The sequence below is a fragment of the Oreochromis aureus genome, linkage group 2, assembly GCF_013358895.1.
Source record: "Oreochromis aureus strain Israel breed Guangdong linkage group 2, ZZ_aureus, whole genome shotgun sequence".
In the NCBI taxonomy this organism is placed as follows: Eukaryota; Metazoa; Chordata; class Actinopteri; order Cichliformes; family Cichlidae; genus Oreochromis; species Oreochromis aureus.
In genome coordinates this window covers 33651992-33677207 of record NC_052943.1, presented here as the reverse complement: position 1 = coordinate 33677207, position 25216 = coordinate 33651992, and the positions used below count along the sequence as shown (strand labels likewise).

At 41.1% G+C, this 25216-nt stretch overlaps 1 protein-coding gene across 1 annotated transcript; it reads right to left on the bottom strand.

The window, feature by feature from the left end:
- Positions 1 to 640: 640 nt before the first annotated feature.
- On the bottom strand, positions 641 to 24836 carry zgc:154054 (uncharacterized protein LOC777616 homolog). Its single transcript, XM_039622051.1, has 15 exons — positions 24498 to 24836; positions 22182 to 22355; positions 20460 to 20588; positions 20028 to 20161; positions 15973 to 16019; positions 12423 to 12536; positions 11241 to 11316; positions 10613 to 10727; positions 10352 to 10482; positions 8815 to 8922; positions 7235 to 7428; positions 5871 to 5949; positions 2365 to 2431; positions 1656 to 1768; positions 641 to 940 (listed from the first exon to the last, which is right to left on the bottom strand). The coding sequence occupies exons 1-15, from the start codon at positions 24586 to 24588 to the stop codon at positions 923 to 925; spliced, it is 1590 nt and encodes a 529-aa protein (XP_039477985.1). The 5' UTR covers positions 24589 to 24836; the 3' UTR covers positions 641 to 922.
- Positions 24837 to 25216: the final 380 nt, after the last annotated feature.

The following is a 25216-nucleotide window of genomic DNA, read 5'->3' as shown; positions in this document are numbered from 1 at the left end:
TATCATACGCTACTATCCAAAGAAAGGCCCTCAGAAAGGCCTGGAGAACTACTGCTCAAGACCAAAAAATAAATAAATACAGTAAATTCTGGTTCATTGGAAGCAAAATATTAAGAAGTTCAGTGCTTTTGCACAGCACTCGCCATCAGATCTCATGAAAAGAGTGCTGACATTGTGTTTAGCCCATTTTAGCCACTTAAAATGAAAACAGCTGCCAAAGGCACATTTGAATGTAGAAATATTTTGCTCTGTTATATTTATATCAGCGGTGCTCGTGTATCATTGAGTCAGAGGAAACTACAGTGTGTGTATAGCTCTTGGAACTGATGCAGCTGCAATGTGCTAACCTTCTGTGCATCTATAGCATCAGACTGTGGATACAAACACACTACATCAGAATCCTCTGCATGCTTTAATGCTGAATTTTGTTTGCTTCAAGTAAAATATAGAGCATCACCATACTTGGACAGCCTATAGCAATGGCCTATATCAGATGCATATCAGATGAAACTTGAGAACCCTGAGCATCAAACTAAAGAGTGCTGTCGCTGCAGGGGATTATTTGGACTTTGAAGAACCTGTTTTGCGTTTTTTTCATGTAAACAAAGAGCTGAAATGAAATCCTTACAAGACAACTTGATACCAGATATATTTCTTTATTTGTAACAAAAATAGAATAATGCAGTAATTTACTCCCTAAATAGCTCTGGTGTTACATCAGTGAAATGTTTGGGTGGAGTGAATTTAAGCAGCTAATATGAGCCACCATTGTGGCCAATTTGGTCACTTCCATCCATCCTTATTCACATAACAGTCAGTTTAGGCACATGTAAGCCTTTTATTGGATGCCCATGTAGACAAAGTCTTTGTCCAGCAGGTGGCACACTAATCAGCCTGAGAGTTTCCTTCTTGTCTGTGGTCTTCAAATTTTAATGAGTATCTGACAGACAGAAAAAAAAGTGTTAAGCAAACCATAGCTGAAGAAAACCACACACAACATCCACTGACGCTACCACCTGTCACTTCCTGGCTTATCGTTTAGGTTAACGAGTAACACAAAGAAAAACTGAGCTTTGTAGATTTTCACAGACCGAGTTATTGCAGGCAAAACTGCACGCATGCATGTGGTATATGTGCCGTTGGAACAACTTGGTGCACCTCAGAATAACTTCAGTTGGACTAGCTGCTGTGTGACTGAGCGTCTGCATGCCACCACAAGCCCAGGTGTGAAAGTAACAGCGGAGCTCGATGAGGGACGTTTCGTCATAATGATTTTCTTCTATTATTTCTGTTCTTTCCGGTCTGACTTCATACTTGTCACTGGAAGAGTGTAAGAGGTCAGACCAGTTGTTCAACAAGCTTGAATGCATGTCTGGTTTTCTACCTGACCTGGTTTTAATGTATGATCCTGTTTGATCTAAAGGTGCATCTTAAGAATGAGGAACTTCTATGACAGAAATCCAACAAGATACTTTGATCACATACGTTTCATCACATCACATCATGTGACATCAGAACAGGGAAGAACTTTTCATTTGATGGCTGCTTGCTTTTAGTTGATTAGATTTTTGTGCATTTCTGTTTTGACTTGTTGTTTTACAGAAGATTGTTTTAAGTGCATAAAAACACAATTAACACAAGTATTTGGGTCAGACCTCACTCAGCAGAGCCCAGACATCAGAGTCAGAGTGGACCACCAGGCGCAGTGCAGAGACCGGCTGCAGCGCTGCTTCAATCTTTCCTTCAGCTAATCCATTCACAAATTCACCTGGAAACACACAGCAGTAGGTTGGTTGGTTTTGTGTGTGTGTGTGTGCAAAATACTTAGTGCTGTGAACATGTTTAATGGTAATAAGAAAAAACTAAGAACAACTGCTCGGAGTTCTGGTAAAGTACTCGACCAGAACAAGAACATCACAGGGGGAGTGGCTAACAGAGGGCAGAACAATCCTAATTATGAAGGATCCCTTCAAGGCTGTGACACCATCAAACTACTGGCCAATTACCTGCCGCTCCACAACAGGGAAGCTCCACTCAGCCATCACAGCAGAGGTTCAGTGCACCAGCTGCTGGTGCACCAGGCAGAGCAACCTGAGCAGCAGCTAACTGTACAATAATATTTCCTTTTTGGAATAATAAGTAACTCCTTCATCCTTGGCCATACAGTGTTTAATAGGATCACAATAAAACCTGTTGGCATGCTTTTCCTTGTTCATTAGTTTTAACACAACTGGCTGACGAATAACTCCAACTGTTCCCAAAATGCTTGTGCTTGTGTGATTTCTGCTAAATGTACAATAAATGAGTGTTTTTGAGAGCTGCTCGTACGTGCTGGAAGCTGCTTCCTTTGTGTTATGTACTTACCAACAATGATGAAGCCATTACCTGACTCCCTGTAATGAGGATTGGCCAGTTTGTGTCTCGCCAGCACCTGAAAGAAGAAAACAAGTATCTCAGGTGCTTATCATTTTGATTTCAGCATTATCAACAGGAGCTGTGGTATTCCAGAGACAGCGGGTAACGTATCCCCCACAGAAGCAAACATGGATGATTATATTTTAAAAACTGTGCCAAAGACAAACAACAGACCTCAGACCAGCTACATCGATATACAACTTCCTGTATTTCTGCATGTATACTGAATGGTTCCCTTTTTTTTCTGGTAATGTGGGGCAGCTCAGGAGGTAGAGAGGGTTGTCTGCTGATGGAGGGTTGGTGGTAGCCTTGATCAGGACACTGAACACTGAGTTACCCCAGATACAACCATCAGAGTGTGTGTGGACGTTAATTTTAAATCACTCGGCCAGAGAAAAAATCAATGACGGAACGCAGAGACCACAGCTCATCTGTCATACCCACAGTAACGCTTTGATTACACCACTTCTCCCTGAACCAGTTTGATCTCTGCCACCATAAGTTGTGCTAGACCACATTTCATATTCAGTATCTTAAAATGAGCCTGAACAGACGAGGTAGCATTTTATTTATTCAGGTCAAACTGAAACTCCAGGCTGCTGCGTGGTTAATAAACCCGGATGCTGTCGGTCACACTGAAGATGAAAGACAGTGTGCTGAGTAAACATGCAGGCTCACAGCATACAGCCCACTCTGGACCTCTCTGCTGTCAGTGTGTAGTGAGGAAATGCTCACATTACATTATTATGGTTTGCAGTTATGAACTTGTACATTTACTTAACAACCACACATGTTGTCTTTTTGTTTACCTTACTGCTTTGGCATTTTTACAGGTTTTTATGTAAAAGTACAAGCCCGTACTAGGGCTTGTACTTTTACATAAAAACCTGTATGTAAAAGTCTCCAAATTGAAGGTCAAGGTCCATACGAAGGAGGATGTCACAGACAGGTGTGCCAAGAAGACGTCACCACAAGAAGACTGAGGAAGCGTAGGCAGTCTTCTGCAGAGTTTAAGTCAGTTTTAAGCTGAGGTTTGCGGGATGATGTGCCCGACAGCTGTCTACCTATACGATCAGAATAGACTGCACGCAGTCCATCTCTGGTGTCATAGGGCTGCCAGGATGCCTGACTGCACTTTAAAATGAGAGATGGCTCAGGGTCATGTGATTTAGCCCCAACTATAAGGTTTATCAAAAAGCTTTGACTCTAATCTTGAAAGCAGAGAGGATGTCTGTCTCCCAAATCCAAACTGAGAGTTGGTTCCACAGGACAGGGCTCTGCCTCCATCAGTGAGTAAATCTGCAGTCTGAGAGCAACATGCTCTTGAGATGTTTAAGATTTATATAAAAATTCTGGACTTAACAGTGAAGAGATCGTAGTATTAGAGAAATACACTGTCTTTGTGCTCCCACTGCAGCATTTTGAATTAACTGGAGACTTTTCAGGAACTTTTAGAACAACCTCCTAATCCTGTTCTACAGTAGTCCAGCCCGAAGCATCGGCATCACTCAGAGACAGGATATAATGATAGCGATACTGTGGATGAAAGCAGCACTACATATTTGCTTAATTTGAACCCTGAAGGACACGATTTCACTCAGTGTTGCTGAAAGACAAGCTAATGCCATCCTGGTTAGAAACAATGTTAATAAGAGTGTTCAGGGCGAGTACAATAATATCAGTTTTGTCTGAGTTCAGAAGCCTTTATGTCTTTAAGACATGACTTTACTTTAAATCAGCGGTCCCCAACCTTTTTTGTGCCACGGACCGGTTTAAATTTCAGACAATATTTTCACGGACCGGCCTTTAAGGTGTCGCACATAAATACAACCAAATAAAATGATTCGACCGAGACAAAAACTGTTTACAAATACTTTTTAAATATAATAATAAACACAAATTCACTGTGTAATTGTGTAACTTCATTAGCAGCGTCCTCCTGAAATGCGCCAACACAGAGTAACATCCTCCTCTCTGCCCCTTAATGCGCCCTGGTCGCTATGGTAACGTGTAAATATTTCTTTCAAAATAAGACACACAACTACAACACGGGAAAAGACCGAGTTACCAAAAAACCCCCCAAAAACCACAAATTTCACACCCGAGCCTCAACTCTCGCGGCCCAGTACCAAACGACTCACGGCCTGGTACCGGTCCGTGGCCCAGGGGTTGGGGCACGCTGCTTTAAATAACAGTCGGCTGTCATCCAGCTTCATAGCTCAATATATTTGGGTATGATCTGCAGGAATAAAATGTATACGTGTGCAATAAAATGTACGTGTTTTTTTCTTTGTGACTGGAACATTTTATTCGTGGCTACAGTGCTGAAAAGAAGCCTGGGGTTATGCTCATTTTACTACATCAGTGGCCAGTAGGAAAATGTCCTAGTTTATGGGAGGATTTTTACATTTTTATAGAGCTGCACACTATCTTTCTGTGCAAAACAAAGTTCTTTTAAATGAGTGCAATGTCATTTCCTCTCCAGCTTACAAGTTGTCTGCTTTAAGGTGTGTGTTTGTGTCTTATATCAGGGGATCAAACCTCTGATTTCAAGCTTTTTTCAGAGGAACCACTATTTCCTGCAACGTATGCAATGTGCAGGCAAACCATACAGACTTGGTGTAATTTCCCCAGGTACATTCTGTGCTATGGGGGCTGATCAGTATCAGTGCCCTATTCTAATTCCTCTTAATCTGTCTATCACCATTTTTCCTAATATTTGTATTGCTGAGACATCCACAATTAATTTGCTTCCACATCTGCAGTGTTATTGTTTGAAACAGCGGATTTTATGGCTGTGATCAGTTCCACTAGTGGGATTGGTCTGTGCGTGACCGTGACTGAAAAACTTGTTGTGAGTGCTGCTAGTTTCAATCATTATGTAATTTTACTGTTGGTGAGATTGGAGAAACCTGCAGTCAGCTAAAACTGAACAAGCCACTTGGATGAGTGACAAAACGTTCCTCCCACTGACACTGCTGTGTGCAGATGAACACAATCACCTGTCCTGGCCTTTAAGGAACCACATCCATCACCGGACATCTCAGAATAAAAAACAAAACAGCAATCTGGTTCCAATCCTTTGTTTGTTTGTTTTTGTGAATTGAAAAGCTTTTGGACCTGAACTAAGCAATGAGGTTTCCCTCTTATCTTCCTCACAGGGATTCCATGTCTGTCTAACTTTACTCAAAGGCCACCGCTGGCCTGACCACTTTTCCCCTTCAGCGTGACAGAGTGACATACGTGTCAACTGACACACACACACACACACACACACACAGCTAAACAGAGGCAGCAGGCTGACAGCAGATAGCTTGTTGTGGTAGATGTTTCCTGTTGCCTTGCTGCTCTTTTCATCAACACCCGAGATGAAAACCAAGACCTACTCAACCGCAACATTAGAACTAAAGAATACACGCCCAGAAAACAAACACACGCACGCACACGTTACTCACACTGCTAGGCAGCACTTCCACTGTTGTATTGAAGAATTTATCTCCATTAGTCTCGATATTTCCACTGCGAAACAGGTACCTGCATCGTTAAAGAAAAGAGCACAGGTGGAATATAAATATGCCAAACTGGTAACATCTACACACAAAGATGCTCCTGGGCTACAATACTGCACCAAACATTATTATCACATGTCATTTCAGTTTCATTTCTAAATTAAATTTTCCTTTAAACCGGCGTTCATGTTCATTTGTGCACTGAAAAAAAAAAAACAACAAACTTTAACCTATCACTTTAAACTTTATTGCTCTAACATACATACAGACGTTATTCTGAATAATAACTGAAACCTGTGTAAAGATGTTTTAAACTGCCACAGTATCACTTGACAGGAGAAAAATATTTAAAATTGAGCAAAGAAACTGTCATTTTTCTAGTTTTCGTCTTGATGCATTTTTCTAGTTGCTTCATATTATGGAGGGAAGTCATTCTTTGTAACTGTGTGACTACACGTAGTGTAGTGTGACTACCAGACAGTCATGTCAGCATAGGATCACAGTCTGGCACATGCACTGTACAGGAAAAGTCATGAAGCTCATACAGATAGAATGTTGACTTTCCAGAAAGACGTGCTGCAACCAGTCGTCGCTTTTTGTTTGACCATAACAGCGCGACTTTCACAAAACGACTGTTGGAGTCATACTGACTTTGATGCTACAGTTTCTCTTTATTTAGTAGCACAAGGAGATTTAAACATTCTTAGGAAATATATCACAAACTATTAAATGGTGAGGAGAAAATAATCAATTCTTATCAAATTTGGTAGAGAATATGAGTGCTAACATTTTTTTTAAAAGATTCCCAGATACTAATCTGAGTGACAGTAGGGATTGTTGCTAATGCTGCATTCACATCTTCTAGTAGGCTTTCAGAGGGTACTTCACGTAGTCGGCCAGGTTTCCAGCTTAGCCATCATCTTCACTTTCGGGTCAGCTGCTCTCACATTCCACGCCTTCAACGCACCAGTTGCTCTTAGGGCTTGGTACCCAGTCTCTGAGGGTGGGGATAAGGACATCTCCCCCTGACCCGACATCCTGGCTCTGCCTTGCCGCAGCATTTGTGCTGTACCTTGTCATCCTCTAGCTGTTGCTTGTTTCATGCATGTGTATGTTAAACTTGTAGAGTCAAGCAGGATGCAAATGAAAGCCGTTTGTAAAGCAGTTGTAACGTGCAGACTGGGTCACCATCATCTGTCTAGATGAATTTGATTGAGCAGCACTTGTTTTTTTCCTCCTCTTTTTTTTAAATAGAAAACATTAATTTGCAAAATTTTCAGAATGTATGGAAAATAACTAAACAAACTAACCCAGAAGCGTAAAGTGGATGGGAGAAGTTGAAGAGGATGTAGTCACCCTGGAGGGGAGTTATTGCCCAGAAGAAATCTCGTCCCTCGTAAGCACTTTTCAAACTGTGCGTCTGGTAGTGTTTCAAAGTGCTGCTCACCTCTGCAGGTGGGTTATTGTGAGCCTTGAACAGTGTCTGCTTCCCAAAGTCTTTATCCTGAAGTGGATAAGAGAAAGAAGAGAATATATTTGCACATCCACAGGCGAGAACACTAAACAACATAAATGAATGATTCTGGGTTTGCAGTCAATTCAAAACACATACAGTTAAAATGCTAAAGCTGCACATTCACATTATAGGCCAGTGTTCATGTTAAATGTTTTCACTCATCGGGCTGTGCTGTCATCTACTCCATGACAAACACTGTCATTTTTTTGCCCCGATCTCAGTCGCTTTCTCTTGTCTTCAACTCTATTGTCAGCGAAGCAAACAGCAAATTCACAACATTTTTCTGCTCAGGTTAAACTGTATGGCTGATCCTATAGCCCGAAGTGTTTCACAGGAATGCTTTTCATCGCTCAGCTGTCACGCCTTCTTATGCAACTCTACTAGTTTTACAGGTAGTTCAGAGAGATTTTTTTTACCATCCCGTTCACCTTTAGCCTTCTTCTATTGTTTAAGTCACATATGACACATTTCCTGGTTCATATTTGTGAAACATCTTTTAAATATTTAAATCTGAAAAATGTTTTTCGAGTCCTCAACAAAGGCCTACTGAATTTAACAGAAGAAAGGATGAAAAGCTCCTGCTCTTTTACTCCCACTCAGGTGTCCTGCAACCATTACCACCAGGTCCTAGTAACATGCAGCCCCTGCACAGGTGACCCTTGAACCTCATTACCAAAGCTCTTTTTAACAAATGAACTGTAGAAAATGTTCAGCAGGGGATGTTAACATCAGCCATGCTCTTACTAATGAACTGATTGGTTTAGGAGAGAGTGCTGCCCGAGTAGTGCTCGAAGACTGAATTTAATCTGCACAAATTGGTTTATGTCGAGACATTTGCATTCTCACCTCAACCTCCACTGAACAGAAAAGCTCAGGGCTCAACTGCATGCATGTAAATGGCCATTTACAGGGTCAAACACATTTTATTTACTCACTGTCATTTTACAAGATGTCATCTGGTTGATAAAGTCCAAAGACAGCAATGAAACTGTTGGAGCAACTTTACCCTTACATTTGGTTTTAAGTGTCATAAAGAGTAAACCAGACTCCTGCTGGACTTTGACTGGGCTATTCCAACACCCTGAATCTTTGCTTTTTCAGCCGTTCAGTTTGTTTCTGTGCTTGGTGCCGTTGTCCTGTTGCACTACCCAGATTAGCCCAGGTGTTATCTGTGCAACTGGCCTTAGATTTGATTGGAATATACTTTGGTACTGGGAGGAGTTAATGGTCGACTTAGTGGTTTCACAGATAGTATGAGGAATTCATGCGGATGAGCTGCGTTTTGTTTTCACCAAATATCCCCAATGTTCTCTGACAGATAAACCTTCATATCCATCATGAAACAAGCTTTCTGGGAGTCAAAGGAACGCTCACCTTCAGATGCTGCAGTTTCCCGGGCAGAGAAGAGTGGAGACCAACATGCTGAAAGAGGGAAGGCTTGTACCTCTGCTTGAGTAGTGCCTTCTGCTCTCTGCAGTGTTTCTATATAAAATATGAGAACATGTGAGTTTGAAACACGCTGTAAAAGCTGCTGTTTTGTTCAATGCTTTCTCAGTACTGGACATAGCTTTGCTGCTTTGTTTAGACCAGCGGTCCCCAACCTCTTTTTGCTCCACGGACCGGTTTAATGTCAGACAAAAGTTTCACGGACCAGCCTTTAAGGTGTCGCGCATAAATACAACAAAATAAAATGATACGACCAAGACAAAAACTGTGGTATTTTGTAAATATAAAAGCGAATTCACTGTGTAATTATGTAACTTTTATTAGCAGTGTGATGGCTGCACTTACAGCCACACAGTGGTAATATCCACCATATTAGTGTAGAGGCTTATAAATAACATTGCATTCACATTTGTCTTTAAATATAGGAATTAATTTACAGAGCAATAAATAACTGGTTTTGGTTTAGAATTAATTCACATACCCACATGACACTGTAGTCTAAAATAAGTGCGCACAGTTTAGTTTACACTGTTATATGTGATTTAATCTTTCTTTTCTGAGTTACCTTAGTTGCAGCTGCTCCAGTCCCTTGATTCAGAAGCCAAGAGGTGGAAAAGGGGCGGAGCGAGCCTTGATGGAAAACTGCAAATTGGCTCATTCCATAATTTGGGACCATGAGGGGGAATTGGAGTTCATCATGTTAGTTTCAGTTAGGTTTTGTGTGTTTTACCCCTTTGTGTTTTTGTGAGCTGATCAGCCACTATTTAAGTTTCCCCTTTGTCTTGTTAAGGAAGGTCAGTTTGTTTGAGTTAACAGCAGTGTTTGTTGTTAACTTTGAGTAGAGTTCTGTTATTTTGACCTCTTTTATGGGCCCAAGATTTTGATTCTTTTTGCATGATTTAACCAATTGTGTTTTTGGGTTAAATAAAAAAATCCTTTCTTGGACTTTAACCTGTGCCTAAGTTTCCTTTGCTGCTCGGTCCATCACAAGCAGCGTCCTCCTGAAATGCACCAACAACATTGAGAGTAACATCCTCCTCTCTGCCCCTAATGCTCTTTAAATATTTCTTTCAAAATAAGACAACTACAACACGGGAAAAGACCCAGGGAAACCGAGTTAACGCTAAAAACCCTGAAAAGAACAAATTTCACACCAGAGCCTCAACTCTCACGGCCTGGTCCGTGGCCCAGAGGTTGGGGACCGCTTGATTAGACAAAAGGTGTCATCTACATAGAGTACATAGAGACGGAGTCCCAGATCTATTTAACCACAGATCTATTTAGAGATTTTTGATAAATCTGTAAACACTTGTGAAAAAAAAAACTGATGGGAAAAACTGCCCACTTTATCCATTTTAACAAAAATCTACAACAACAGTGTAAAAAATGAAGTGGTCTGACTTTTTCCCGAAACACAAATGAATCTATACGTCACGTTTCCTGACTCTTGGTATAACTGACTCACATCATCTTTCTCGGGGTTGCAAACCTTCACCCACAGAATGTGATCCAGCAGCCAGTCAATAGGTTTGTCTCTGTGAAACATGAGGAAGAACTCGGTGATCATTGGGAGGTCACGGGTCCGAAACATCTTGCCTGGAGAATCACACACACACACACAAATGCATTCATATATTATTACCTGAAAAAATCCACACCCCCACACACACACACACACACACATACACAAAAAAACATCACCTCAGTATTTTACACAGAAACCCACCTATAAATCCAAGCTGGGAGAACTCAAGGTAGAGCCATGGCTTTGAAGCTTCGTTTATGGCGTAGGCCTTCATCTCGTCATAGTAGCCCGACTTAGCAACAACATCATCCTCTAACTGGAAATCAACAGAAAGCAAATAATTTTGCCCCTTTATCCTTTTGTTTTGGAAAAGTTTCTTTTGTTTCCTTCTTATTTATCCTAAACTAAACAGGACCCTGTGCTGCAGTTAGGCATTCGACCACACATTTTAGATCTGCTTAGTTTGTTAAAAACAGTTGTGTCAGGAAGTACACACTATTTATAAAAAGTTTAAACATAAGCACAGCTACAGCCCAATCAGACCACTCCTGGTTTACAATACAGTATCATTTCAGACTTTTGTATTTCACGTTTCTGTGATGTCATCTTTGGGTCTTCTGTAAGCATTTATAGTCTGAGCTCAGTGCCTCTACCCAGACAGGCTATGTGAAAGCCAAACATAAATAAGGAAGAATTATAACATGCAAAGCTACTGTGGCTGATACCACAAACAGATAAATAGTCCTAAAAATAGGTTTCCTGAAACATGATGTGCAAAAACAATATAAATAAGGTGTTTAATAAATAATAACTAAAGTCTGACCCTAACCTGAACATAAAAGGTTCCTTTGTCTTGAGCGTAGAGCATGAGGAAGCTGAAGTCCAGATTCTGCTTTGTCCGCCATCTAAAAACAAACAAGGAGCACAAATATAACCAGAGCACAAATTCACTCACCTTTTTGGTTTTGGTACTTCACTGTGTGTTTATACACCTCTCTGCATTCAATAAATCAAAGTTTATTGTTTAACACACCAGACACATTATAAGTCTCCTACTCTTCATCATTTCCTTATTAGGTTATATAGTGTATATGCTGGTTTTGTGTCCTCTGCGGTTTTTTCCACACTATAAGGCACACTTAAAATCCTTTCATTTTCTCAAAAATCGACAGTGCGCCTTATGTATGAATTCTGGTTGTGCTTACTGACCTCAAACCGATTTTATGTGGTACACGGCGCTCACAAATCTGTCAAAAATGTTTTAGTACGACTTTGCTAAGCTACGAAGCCGCAGTGCTTGATGGATTGTTGGAGCATTACGGCTACCGTAGTCAGGAGCCTCGCGGAGCAATCTGGGTCCAAAACTCCACTTCAGGTCCCAAAGTCAAACGAACACTGCGGCATCACTGAGAGTTAAAAACTGTCTAAATTCTTTCATCTTTAATAAAATGATCAGCGTTGCTGCTTTACCAGGTGTAACAATTAAGTTTAACATCCAGGCATCCATGAAAACAGAATTTATTACATTTAACAGAGTTAGAAGTTAGCAGGAAGTTAGCTCGCTAGTTTCCACCTAAACATGATATAGCATGTTCTGACTGAGAGATTCCTGAAACATTCAAACGTACAGCTCTGCTATCACTTCCAACATAAATGAAGACAGAAAACTAAACATCAGTGACGTTTGTAGGGTTACTGAAGTTGGGCTAGCTGGTATATAATGATGTGCTACGTGATCGCTAGCAACACAGCTATGATAGGATAGCATAAACACAGTGAAGCTGGAGGATGAACGCTAACTTTTGTCCACTCGATAAAAGTTAACGTGAGGGTTCCTGATGGTTAGGGACAAATGCAGTCGCATGGGAGGATGCTGTAATGTGTAATCCGGTGCGCCTTATGGTCCGAAAAATACGGTAAAACGGTAAAAAAGACTTCAGAATTACCATCACTGACAAAACATTTGTAGCATTTTGAGACTGCATCATGTGATTTTGTATATGCACTGTACTTGACTCTTTCTTTGGAGTCTCCAAAGGTCTCCTTAAGGCTGGTGAAGTTGGGGTAGTAATACTGCGAAGGAGAGATGACCTCCAGCAATCCAGACTGCACCTCGTTGGGAAAACTGCAAAGAGTGAGCTCATTAACTACAGAGATCAACATCAAGATACAAAGGAAACAGTGACATTTAAAGAAATATACTTGTTTGCTGTTGTTGCTTTTTATTAGTGCTCCAATTTGACTTAGATTCCCAGATTCTGAGAGAGTATGCTTAGACAACTTCTAAAAAGAGGCCTGATTTTTAACAGTGCACTGAGATTTTTGTTTGGCAATTTTCTCTTTTGAAGCAGGCCTGCAATATCGGGATCGAAAGCGCTACACAACATGTTGAACAATCGCAAGTGAGTTTCTCCAAAAATTAAAATGGGCTCGGGAGAAAGCCACTTATTTGGGACAATCAGAAAACAAGTCCCTGTCAAAAAGGATTCAGCGAGGTAATCCAGTCTAAATTCTTTTTTTCTTTTTTTGAAATGACGTCGTTGCTGGCAGTAGAAACTTATTGCGTCACGAGAGGTTCTACTGTCAGCAAATAAAAAATGGGGACTGACTGGACTGACAAAAGCTTGACTGACTTGACACCAGTATGCAAGATTGCACCTCCACCTTGACCTGACAAAAGGGTGGATGTATGTATGTATGTATGTTTCTTTTTACGGGAGCAGAAAGGTGACAGTAACAGGTTGCATGAGCTTTTGGGCCGTGCTGACTTAACCTTTTAATTGCCACTTTCTGTGCCTTTGTGAATTTACCAGCAGTGTGTTATTCATGACCTTGTATTGTTTACAGTGCAGAGGTCACTGTGAGAAAGTGTGCATAACATCTATTTTTCCACAGCAAAGGGTTAATCGTGGGATCTAATCACATGATTTACAGCAGGACACACCACTGGCTAATGTTTTTTTTTCCTTATGACAGGGCCTGGAGTGAAACTACTCCAGGGGAGAATCCCTGTGAATTTTTAAGAGACAATGCACAACTTCATTGTGCATGTCTAATTGTGCTAAGCTGACATAGGGCAAAAGAGGGTTTTCCGTGGAAGCTTTCATTTTTAAATTTCAGGGACCGTGACATGAGAGATATGGAAGAAGAGACTGAGGTGCAGATGCAGACCATGACCAGGAGAGAATGCTTCACCAGGACCAGTGAGAAGCAGGGACCATCTGCAGGACAGCAGACAAACAACAGTGGGCTGCACCACTGGGCTTCCAAAGGATTGTCACGAGGAGATTTTGAACAGCAAAATCTTAAAATAAAATGAAAAGTTTCTACGTTGACGTTGAGGAAGACAACTAAGGTGTACGACGTGCTCTGCCTTAAATCTACAGCCGCGTTGGAACAGAAATCGAGGGATGGAGAGAGCATGCCAAGCTCCAAAAGTTGACAGCACAGAGGGAGATCAGCGTTGGAATTATGACTCTGTAAATGGCACAGACACCAGGAGCCATGACGGTGACTGGGAATGTCCACCTAATGCTGTTTCACTTTGCCATGCAAAGTACTTTGACACTCTGGAGAAGACCTTTCCTCTGTATCATTGTTGTAGCCATTTGCATGTGAGAGCTTAGATTGTGAGGATGATTAAAGATGAACAAAGGGTGGTGGGAGAACAGTGAAGTGAGGATACACAGTGTGAAACTCCTTTAAGTGTACAATAATGTTGATGTGATATGCAGAATGTCAGGAAAGAAATTCTGGTATTAATGTGATTCTTGATTTAAGAATCAAAGAGTGGGATTGTAAAGGAATTTCTTTTATTTATGTACTAATCACATTATTTTATTGTATAATGCCTTGGTGCCACTGGATTTTAACATGTCTGACACCCATACTGTAAGAAGGAAGTTGGGGGGAAGCAGACCACTCCACAGGAAGAGTCTTTTGTCTCTTCGAGGACTCTGGGAGGTAGCAAGGGAGTGTGAACCTTAAGGTGTGAAACAGCTGTACTGCCTTTTGTTCCTGGAGAAGGTATTTAACTGAGAGCCATGCTAGGCTCAGTGAGACTCTGCTGACCCTGCCCCGTGGTCATGCAGGCTCTCCACAAGCTTGGTTGTCTGTCCTGTGTGTTTTGATTAAAGAATGTTAGCTACCGCTCACCGCTCATCTGCAGGCTTTATTTAATGGAAAACTTCCACAACAGTGAACATCATCGATACAGTTAAAGCTACGTTCAGCTGCTCCATTGTCATAAAGGGTCACAACAACAGGTAGCTCATCATGTTAGATTTAGCCATGTTTATACAATGGATGCTGGCCCTGAGACCGCTCAGTGGGAGTCGTATTTCCAAGTGGAATCAAACCAGCAACTTTTCACTTGCCAAGCAAATGTATTTCCTACTATACTATGAAGCCACTATCTAAAATTCTACATTTTGTGGCTCTGCGTGGCATTTAAAAAGGAACACTGATAAAATGTTTCACATCACGAGAAAGGTTCTTTATTTGCACAGATTGGGGAAAGTCATAGTAAAGCTGATAGGACTGTTTCCCTTCTATACCACTTGCTTGTTAGTTTTTGTTTGAATCATATTTTAAAGAGGGCTTTTATTTATTCAATATGGAAGTCTGAAACAGTCTACAGTAAGGTGAACAGCTTTAAACCACTAAGTCTAGTGAAATCAAAGCCTTTAGCTTTTTTTCAGAAATAATAGAAATGCTTTGTTAGTATTCAGAGGTTAATCAAACAGTTATGTGTATGCTAACAAAATAAGGAATAACAAGTCTTATGAATTGTAGGGCGTTTCATTCTCATACTTTACCTAGCAGTCCTGAAAAGTTCTTCCTGAATCACAGATCAAACACTGCATTTGACCAACAGGTGTTCAGGTTAATAAGAGAACAAATTCCTGAAAAATATGCTGTGAACCAACTTTCACACTTCCCCGTTGCCACGGAAGAGCAGCAACAACATTAAAAACCTGTTTTGTGACAGCTTGTGTTGGCATGTAGTATAGGCTAATGCAAGGCATCAGTGCACGTAGACTACACTGAAGCATTTGTGTACACAAAAATGTAATCAGGCTTTTCCAGTTACATTTTACCAGAACACTTAAATGAGTTTAAAAGAAAGAATGAATGAATGAAGACAAGTTCTATAAACTTCAGTGATACAGTCATTTAATATTTGGACATTTCTTCTGTTCTTTTTGCATAAAACTACATGCTAATGTGTAAACAGGATCACTACGAGTTAAAGTGATACATAAAACAGACCATGTTGATGTTACTGATAAAGAGAAATACTTCCCCAGGAGAAGTAAATCTCACACATATGACCATCAGCCATAGTTAGTCCATGGCTGACTAAAAAAAAAAACTGGCGAATGCCCACATGCAATACAATCCTACTGTAATAATAAACATCTTGTTTTTTATACACTTACAGACAGAAACAGCAGTCTGCTGCTGGTACTGCAAGTAATAAAGGGGATGAAACTTAAGTCTAACATGAACACTGATACAACAGAGAAACTGCCCCATGGGAGGCAATCTAGCTCACTTACTTCTTCATGATGGTCTCTGCTACACCGTTCACATAGTCTGAGTTTGTCTGAAAGACAGAGAGAGAGACAGGACTGGGTCAGTGATGGGGGGGCGCGGCATATTTGACTGAGTTAATATTAAACTTGAGCTCCTTGAGGCTTTTGCAACAATGAATACACGTTGGTGCTCTTACAGAATGAGACTGTAACTGTATGAGTCCTTTGAAGGCCAGATATGTTATCAGTTTCAGTTTTGGGGTTGATAAAACCTCGTTCTGTTCCTGTTTATAGTTTTTGTTACTCACAACAAAAAAGCCAAACAAAAGAAAACCCCAAAGATGGGGAAGGTATAAAAGTAGTTAGGTGTTTATGTGTCCTTTCTCTCAGATGTCTAGCAAACGGGACATTATCCATATGTGAGAGCACTCTCAGTGAGTCAGACTGAATTCTTAATCCATTTACGTAAATCAGCATGTGGGAGCAAAGAAGGGAGCAAAGGTCATTCTGGACCTTAATACTTATACTTATTTATGGTATTTATTTATGATTTATTTTAAATTATGACATGCAATCTAAATTTATTATACATTGGTTTGCAGTAAGGAACAATTTATCTTGTACTGACTGGAAAAGCCCAAGAGGTGGTAGCTGCGCTTCCCTTAAAAGACAGTTTGGAGTATTCTTGTGTTAAATCAGCTGTGTTGCACGCATATGAATTGGTTCCAGAAGCATACAGGCAGAAATTTCGGCTACAGAGGAAACTTCCCTCCCAAACGTATGTGGAGTTTGCCAGGGAAAAAGGTATCCTCTTTGACAATTCAATTCAATTTTATTTATATAGCCTCAAATCACAACAAAAGTCGCCTCAAGGCGCTTTATATTGTACAGTAGATCGCACAATAATAAATACAGAGAAAAACCCAACAATCATATGGCCCCCTATGAGCAAGCACTTTGGCGACAGTGGGAAGGAAAAACTCCCTTTTAACAGGAAGAAACCTCCGGCAGAACCAGGCTCAGGGAGGGGCGGGGCCATCTGCTGTGACCGGTTGGGGTGAGAGAAGGAAGACAGGATAAAGACATGCTGTGGAAGAGAGACAGAGATTAATAACAGATATGATTCGATGCAGAGAGGTCTGTTAACACATAGTGAGTGAGAAAGGTGACTGGAAAGGAAAAACTCAATGCATCATGGGAATCCCCGGCAGCCTACGTCTATTGCAGCATAACTAAGGGAGGATTCAGGGTCACCTGGTCCAGCCCTAACTATATGCTTTATCAAAAAGGAAAGTTTGAAGCCTAATCTTGAAAGTAGAGATAGTGTCTGTCTCCTGAATCCAAACTGGAAGCTGGTTCCACAGAAGAGGGGCCTGAAAACTGAAGGCTCTGCCTCCCATTCTACTTTTAAATACTCTAGGAACAACAAGTAGGCCTGCAGTGTGAGAGCGAAGTGCTCTAATAGGGTGATATGGTACTACAAGGTCATTAAGATAAGATGGGGCCTGATTATTTAAGACCTTGTATGTGAGGAGCAGGATTTTGAATTCAATTCTGGATTTAACAGGAAGCCAATGAAGGAAGCCAAAACAGGAGAAATCTGTCTCTCTTTCTAGTCCCTGTCAGGACTCTTGCTGCAGCATTTTGGATCAGCTGAAGGCTTTTCAGTGAGTTTTTAGGACATCCTGATAATAAAGAATGACAGTAGTCCAGCCTGGAAGTAATAAATGCCACCACATGACAAGTGGTGCTCTGCGGCAAAAGCCAGTGATTATGATTCATTGCGTGAATTGATGCTGCTGGAAGACTTTAAAAAGTGTCTTCCTGAGAGTATAGTGTTATACCTGAATGAGCAGAAAGTAACCACTTTAGCGACTGCAGGAGTTCTCGCAGATGAGTATGTGCTCACCCATAAGTCCTCTTTTCTGGTTAAAGAGAAGTCACAGTTTAGTGCCGCGCAGCAGGCTCGCACTGTTAAACCCTTAGGCTCTAAAGAGAGTCGGGAGTGTTTTTACTGTCATAAACTGGGACATGTCATTGCGGACTGTTTGGCCCTGAAACGCAAAACAGTGAATTCTCAGCAACCCAAAGGTGTTGCCTTTGTGAAAGCAGCGTCCCATCCTGAGGTGCTTGATTGTGGTGGCAAGGTGCCAGACCCTTGTTTTGACCCATATGTCTTTGATGGTTTTGTGTCGCTAACTGATAAATCCACTGATCTAAAATCTGTGCCCATATTGCGAGACACTGGAGGGTCTCAGACCTTAATCCTTTCTAGTGCTTTACCTTTCTCGGCAGACAGTGCATGCGGATTTAATGTTGTGCTGCGTGGAATAGAGATGGGTTATGCTCCCAGACCCGTTCACCAGGTCTATATCAAATCAGAACTCGTTACAGGATTTTTCCCCGTCACAGTATGCCCGACCTTACCCATAGAGGGGGTGGCCATGTTGCTAGGAAATGATACTGCGGGCGGATTAGTGCGTCCTAGTCTGGAGGTGCTGGGTAAGCCCCTCAGTTGTGATGCCCCAGAGATTTCTGTGACCCCAAAGCTGTACCCAGCCTGTGTGGTTACTCGTGCCCAAGCCCGTAAAGATGGCGACGTTACCCTCGCTGAGTCTGTGCTGATGACCTCGTTTTTTGAAGAGGGTGCTATGTTACCTAAAGAAAACAATGTTTTGTCTCCCCCAGACTTTGTAATCTGTGTATACAAAATGTTGTCTTGTATTTTAAGGGGAGGAGTGTTACGGCCCTGGACTACCCTTTTGTGTTCATGCAAATCCAAATGTGCCATGACTTGTGGGTGATTGGCTGCTGGGAGTCTTGTGCCAGCCTTCTTTTATGCAGATCACAGTGTGCCAGACCTCGCGGACGATTGGCTGCCTGGAGATCACATGACCACTCCAAGACCAATTGACTGGCTGATTGTCTGCACCTGGGAGTATAAAAGGCTGAAGAGCCTTCACACTATGGGGAACTGCTGCTCCGAAGTGAACATGCAGTGTTCTCCTCGTCTGCTTTGCATGTGAAGCTTGTTTGGTAAACCTGTTTGCTGTGTTGCTCTTTGTTTAAACCTGACATACAGCTGAACTTAGTTTCATTAGAGTTTTGTGATGCTGGCTTGCCTTAGTTAACCTTTAGCTTTTACTCTTAACTGTTTTTTCTTTATATAGTAATTGTTTGCCCAGTGGTCTGTTGAACAGCCCTGTCGGTTTTCTGTTTAAAGTTTGAAATTAAAACCTTTACTTTACTCAGTTTTGTGTGGGGGGGGGGGCTTGTGTATGTTACTCCTCCCCTGACGCCTAGCAGAGGGAGTCGTAACAACCACCAAATTATGATGTTTGAGTTCTGGAGTAATAGGATAGGCTAACAAACACCGATGTGCCTTAGGTAAGCCAAGCCAGCTGCTACACTGCATATCAAGGAATTTATTGCAGGTAAGCTAAAATTAGCTAGCATATGCCGGAAAGGGAAAAAACCCAAATTTAATCCAATGAAGCCCGTCTGAGTGAGAGGGGAGAACAACGTGAAACTTTTACCACCATGCTTGATATTTGGTGGTTGTTTTTTTTAAAGTTATCAGCTAACTTTATAAATTAACCACCACCAAATGAATGCACCGTAGCTAGGTTACATGAAGCTGGCTAACTATACCTTACCATAATTGTATCGAAACAGAAAACAAAGTGATATAGCATGACAAATGACTTCACCAGCTAACATAACTCATCTTAGTAACTTGTGTTTAATATGAAACTACACTGAGTGTAGCAGGAAATAATCCAATGATTCAAAGCAAAGATATGAATAACTTACATTTGTTTTCTAAAGTAACAGCTAATTTGTGGGCAGTTAGCCAGCTAGATTTTAACTACACCACACACTGGTAGCTTCATTACATTAGTGTCAACTCTGGCATAATACTAATATTCAGTATGTGTGTTTTATAATAGTGGTCCATGACATGTAGCATAATACAGAACTACACAGAATCTCATATCTGTTGTGGCTAATGCTAGCTTGCATGAGCACTGACTACGTGTGTGTGTGTGTGTGTGTGTGTGTGTGTGTGTGTGTGTAACCTCAGCAACAAAGACGATGATGAGGAGATCCTGGCACTGTGACGCAGTCAGGCCAAATAGCAGAGAGCTAAGCGTGTTGACCAGGTAACTTTGCTTGTCACGCTTCACAGTGGGAATGCCAAGCACCATGGACACTGAGAGATGACAGGATAGAGAACCAGAGAAAAACTATAGTCACTGTCTGCTTCCATTAGCATAGCAGATGTAAAACAGACCATCCCTCATTTGACTCTTGCATTCATTTTCCCCACACAATTTACAATACATTTTCACATGAGCTCAAAGTGTAGGAGGGGCATCTAAAGTACACCTTCTGGAAACTTCTGAAATACAATCTTGAAAACTAAAGCTTATATATAAAAAAAATTTATCCTACCAAGAATCATTGAATAGTAGGGCTGTGCATTTTTACTAAATGTGAGGGCTTCATACCTCCACGACGTCCCTGTCCCAGCACTACATTAGGTACAAGGCTGCCCGGATGGTGTCTGAGGTGGGGCATGAAAACGTAAATGTTGGGCTGAAGGAATGTTTGCATGCCTGTAGGTTGCTTCTCTGTTTCTGTAAACACAAGGAAAAAGGAATAGAGGCATGTGGTGTTATAGTTAGCACACAACATGCTAATAGGCCAGGTAAAAATATATGATTAACTTTCGAATTTATTTAGTTTCCTGTACATACAGGAAACTAAATAAATATGAATTATGGCAGACAGACAAAATATGACACCCTGCTCCTGTGTCAACCATCAACTGCAACTTCTGCGGATAAACTGCCCATGATACATTAAACAGAGAGGAACCTGGGCGATCTCCTTTTATTTTGCAAGTCAAATTACTCAGGTCCGCAGTTTTTTTTTTTTGATTGTGTGGAAATGCTTAAAGTACAGTTTCAGCTAGAAGTCTCTGTTATGACTTTTTTTTCATTAAGCCAAAAAATGCCACTGTTTAATTAACCAAATTCAGAGAAATCCTAGAAATACTGTGTGTCCACCATTGAATGAACACTGACATTTTCAGAAAAATCCACAAAGTTTCAACAGGGTTGAGGTCATTGCTGTGCAAAGGCCATTCTGAAAGAATTATGTTAGCCTGCTTCATCCATTCCAAAAGCAGCTTTGGCGTGTGTTTGGTCATTGTCTTGTTTGAATGTTTAATTGTGTCCAAGTTTCAATCAGCTAGCTGTTCATCTGAGGTTGCGTTAAAGTATTTACAGATAGTCCTCCTTCATTATTCCGTCCACTTTGTGCACTGTTCCACTACCACTGGTGGCAAAAAAGCCCCAGAACATGAAACTGTCACCACCAAGCCTGACATTTGGCTTTAGTGTTCTTAGTTTTGAAAGCCTCACCTTTACTCCTCATTACAGCCAGATAGCGCAAGCTGCAAATTCCAGTCAAGCTCGAAGGCATCAGTTTTAGAGCAGAGGCCTTTTTTCTTGGTTGGCACGCCCTCAGTCTACAGCGATATAAAACTAACCTCAGTTTGGCAGGCTTGAGCCTCGTTGGTCTCTGGGTTGTTCTGAACCAATTTCCCCTGATCTGAGAGTGACACTTTGGGTCTTCTTCCAACTGAATAACCTGTACCTACTTACAGTTGGTTGGATTCATGATCTTGGAATCTCCAGTTGCTTAAAAATGTCTCCAAGGCATCTTCCAAACTACAATTCTCCTCCTTAGATCTTCACTGAGTTACTTGAACTATTATTATGAATATTGTTGGGTCCAGTGAGTGCCATCAAACAGTGCAGTCGAACAAACCGGCAGTTTGAGTCAATCGTGATCACTAATAAGAAATTATCAGGCGTTGGCAAGTTCAAAGACGTTGTCGAACTTTAGCACCACGATTGTTTTTTTTATTGTTTTTTATCATTCTTATTAACAAAGTATAGAAATCTGTGTTTAAAGTCGAGTCCAGTGTTGCCTTATACATAACAGAATGATTCCCAGTGAGTGGTGAATAGCATTGGTCAGTACATGCCCAGCCCATGGACTGTGTTCAGTGTTTTCAGTTTTAGGTGTGTTGATGCTGTTTAGTGTATCCATGTACGTCTCTTTTTTGTTTCTAATATCTTGCTTTTATGGTGCATTTCCAAAGACATTTGCCTTTATTCAAAGTCATAAAAACAACTAGTGCTGGGTTCTCTGCTACCCACCTTTAAAGCCTGTCCTGTTGTGGACAGAGTAAAGATAGGTGTCGTTGCCAGTTTTGGAAAAGTTCTTTAGCTGTTCCAGGATGCTGCTGAGATCCTGACTGACCTTTCCCCCCAGCTCCTCGGCCACCAGCAGACGCTTGTACAGGATCTGCAGGTCAGGCATCACTGTTGAACCTGGATGCATATGGCAAAGTTTAAAGTGTTAAGACAAACTAGTTTTATTCAGCAAACCTCTGACTGCTTATTTATAGGCTTAAATTCTGGCATTAGTCACATGTTCCATAATAACCGCCCACCATAAGCAGATATGTCCCTTCAGATGGTGGAAAGCCTAACTTGAGTCAACTTTCCTTAATTTGTCTGAATGACCACATAAAAAAAAAAAAAAAGCCAATCTTTAAAGAAGTTGGAATCAGTAAGTTTTTGTCATCTTTGCTTGGCAGCTGGCATTTCAGCATCTTCCCATATTTTGTTTTCCCAATGACATTCATGTCTCTAACAGACGCTGTTTATACACCAGGCAGCTCTATTTATAGTGCAGACACTGTCTGCAGCGCTTGAAGAGATTCTTGTTTTCAATCACTCAAATCTCTTCGTTCGACTGCTTTCAACTCTCCAACATCAACGTTCACTCACAGAACATTTTAATGCAATCGGTTCACATTTTGTGCTTTTATCTGAGACTTTTATAAATGACCGGGCCCTCGCGCCAGTGTCCGGCAGCCTCGCCTCTGTCAGTGCGCCCCAGGCCAGCTGTGGCTACAATGTAGCTTGCCATCACCAGTGTGTGAATGTGTGTGTGAATGGGTGAATGACTGAATGTAGTGTAAAGCGCTTTGGGGTCCTTAGGGACTGAGTAAAGCGCTATACAAATGCAGGCCATTTACCATTTACTTGTGAAAGGACATGTTACACGTTCAACAATCAATGTGATCAAGATGTTCTTATGCATGAATGACTGAGTTTTCCTAAGCCGCAGAGGCTCTTGGGGTCACATTAGTATCCCTACAGGAGCTCAGCTTCACTGATAAAAATCTTATATAAGACTTTGTTTAGGCACTGTTGTAATGCAGGCTTGTAGTAAGAAAGCACATCAGGTGCTCAAATTGATTAGAAGAGCACTCTGCATGTACCTGTCCATTTAGCTTTTCTATAGCTAGCCATATAGGTCTGCTTTTCTGTGGGCGGGTTTTGTCTACACAATACCTTCACAACAATGTAAAATGCAGCTACCCAACTTCACAGGTGTGGCTCTGGCATTAAGATTAAAGGTGTGGTACGAGAGCTCACTAGTACTGCAGCAGATCTGGTGGTTTCTACAGTTATTGGAGTATTTATGATAGAACATTTATCTGCACAGGTTGAAAGTGTCAAAAAAAAAATCCTCAAATAACTCAATATATACCAAATTAAAGTTCTAGTATTAGCTTCCGGTTTTTAACTATTATCCCACTATTAATATAACTTTTTCAAGGTAAGGAGGAAAAAGGACAAGCCTAATGACAATGGCTCATTTCCATCAAGCCTCCCAATAAGCCACGACGGCAGCCCAACTGTGAAGATACCTGTGCTTTCCCTGTTATCATATTAAAATGTCTGTTGTCTGCAGTGCCTTATTAATCATGTAAATATTATAAATTCAATAAAACTGTTGGCTTCATTCAGACGGTGTTTCAGCTTACCAGGCCTTTACTCCCTTCTCTTTACCAACTACAATAAGTATTTGTACTTTAAAGATAAACAAAGTCATTCGCAATAAAATACTAGAGCTCGGAAAGAGGCTGATAAAGAAGAACAGAGTGAAAAAGCAACAGCAGAAAGCGTTTGTCCCCTTGAATACCGGGCTAAAACGAAAACGGAAAATCTCCGTTTGCAAAAATACCCGTGTACGTGTGAACCTGCCGATCAGGTTGGCAGACCGACACAAACTTTTACCCTACATCAGAATTGTGTGTTGGCTTACTACTAAAACTCACACGGTGATGTTATGACGTTAGAGAAAGAATTTATAACCGGTATAACTTTCACATTTTTCTTAGGAAACAATATTTCGAACAGCCTCTTCAATAAGACGTTTTTACTCCATGTGAAACAGGTAGTGTTGTATACAGAGGGACTATCGAGAAGCTTATGCTAATAATTTGTAAAAAATTAATTAATTATTTAAAACCATAAAAATACCATGTTTAAAGTTGCCCATGCTACGCTGTGATGCGAACGTTAACCCTGCGGTATTTTCTGTTTCCATGAGAATAAACAGAATTATAAAGTTTCCCTTTGAGTCAGCATGTGAAAAGTAAACGCAGGTACACTCACCTTCATCACTGGGAATCGATTTAATCCAAATAACCGACACAAAACACCCGAACGTCAAGAGACATGCAAACTTATAGGGGTAAAACCTCATTTCATTTCTCACTCACAGTCCCACAGTCTTTGTGTGCCTACTTGCCGCCGATGGGACAACAGGTGGATGTGAGCGGTAAAGGTAAAATGCGGGTAAGTTAGTTAAACGCTTAGTGGCTGGTCACAACTGTGATTCTAGCCTACGTCAAAACCAAACATTACCAAAGCGTGTCCGCTTTCATGCTTTTCCGCATGTTGAAAACGGTACGCGGTCGCATGATGACAGTTCCTGAGAAAACGCTGTGAAATTCTCGGGGAGCACAATCTAACGTGTTGTAGGCACGCACGGCCAACAGCGACACCTACTGGTCGATGCAATGCTGGTCGTGTCATGGCGTTCACAGCCTCGGACGAACCGGTCCATGACAGGAACTCACAGTACAATAAAATAAATAGTTACAATCGATAAGCCTTACTATCTCTCCACGTAATATTTCAGGGTTAGCATGAGAAATAAAGCTTAGTCCAATTTTTAGTAGGAAGTACATTTTTAGCAGCACGTGTTATTTCGTTGTTCGCAGTATGGTTAAAGAAACGTGTACTTCAAGGTAGCCGCTGTAAGTCTTTTGAAGTGACCGCTACGAAATGTTACTACTAACAACCAATACTTAAATTTAGAATATGATAGT

Coding starts and splice junctions, on each gene's coding strand:
- zgc:154054 (XM_039622051.1), bottom strand. CDS start 24,588: ATGAGGTTTTACCCCTATAAGTTTGCATGTCTCTTGACGTTCGGGTGT. Junction 8,923..10,351: donor GCAACCCCGAGAAAGATGAT/GTGAGTCAGTTA, acceptor TATTTTATATAG/AAACACTGCAGAGAGCAGAA. Junction 1,769..2,364: donor TAATGGCTTCATCATTGTTG/GTAAGTACATAA, acceptor GTGTGTTTCCAG/GTGAATTTGTGAATGGATTA.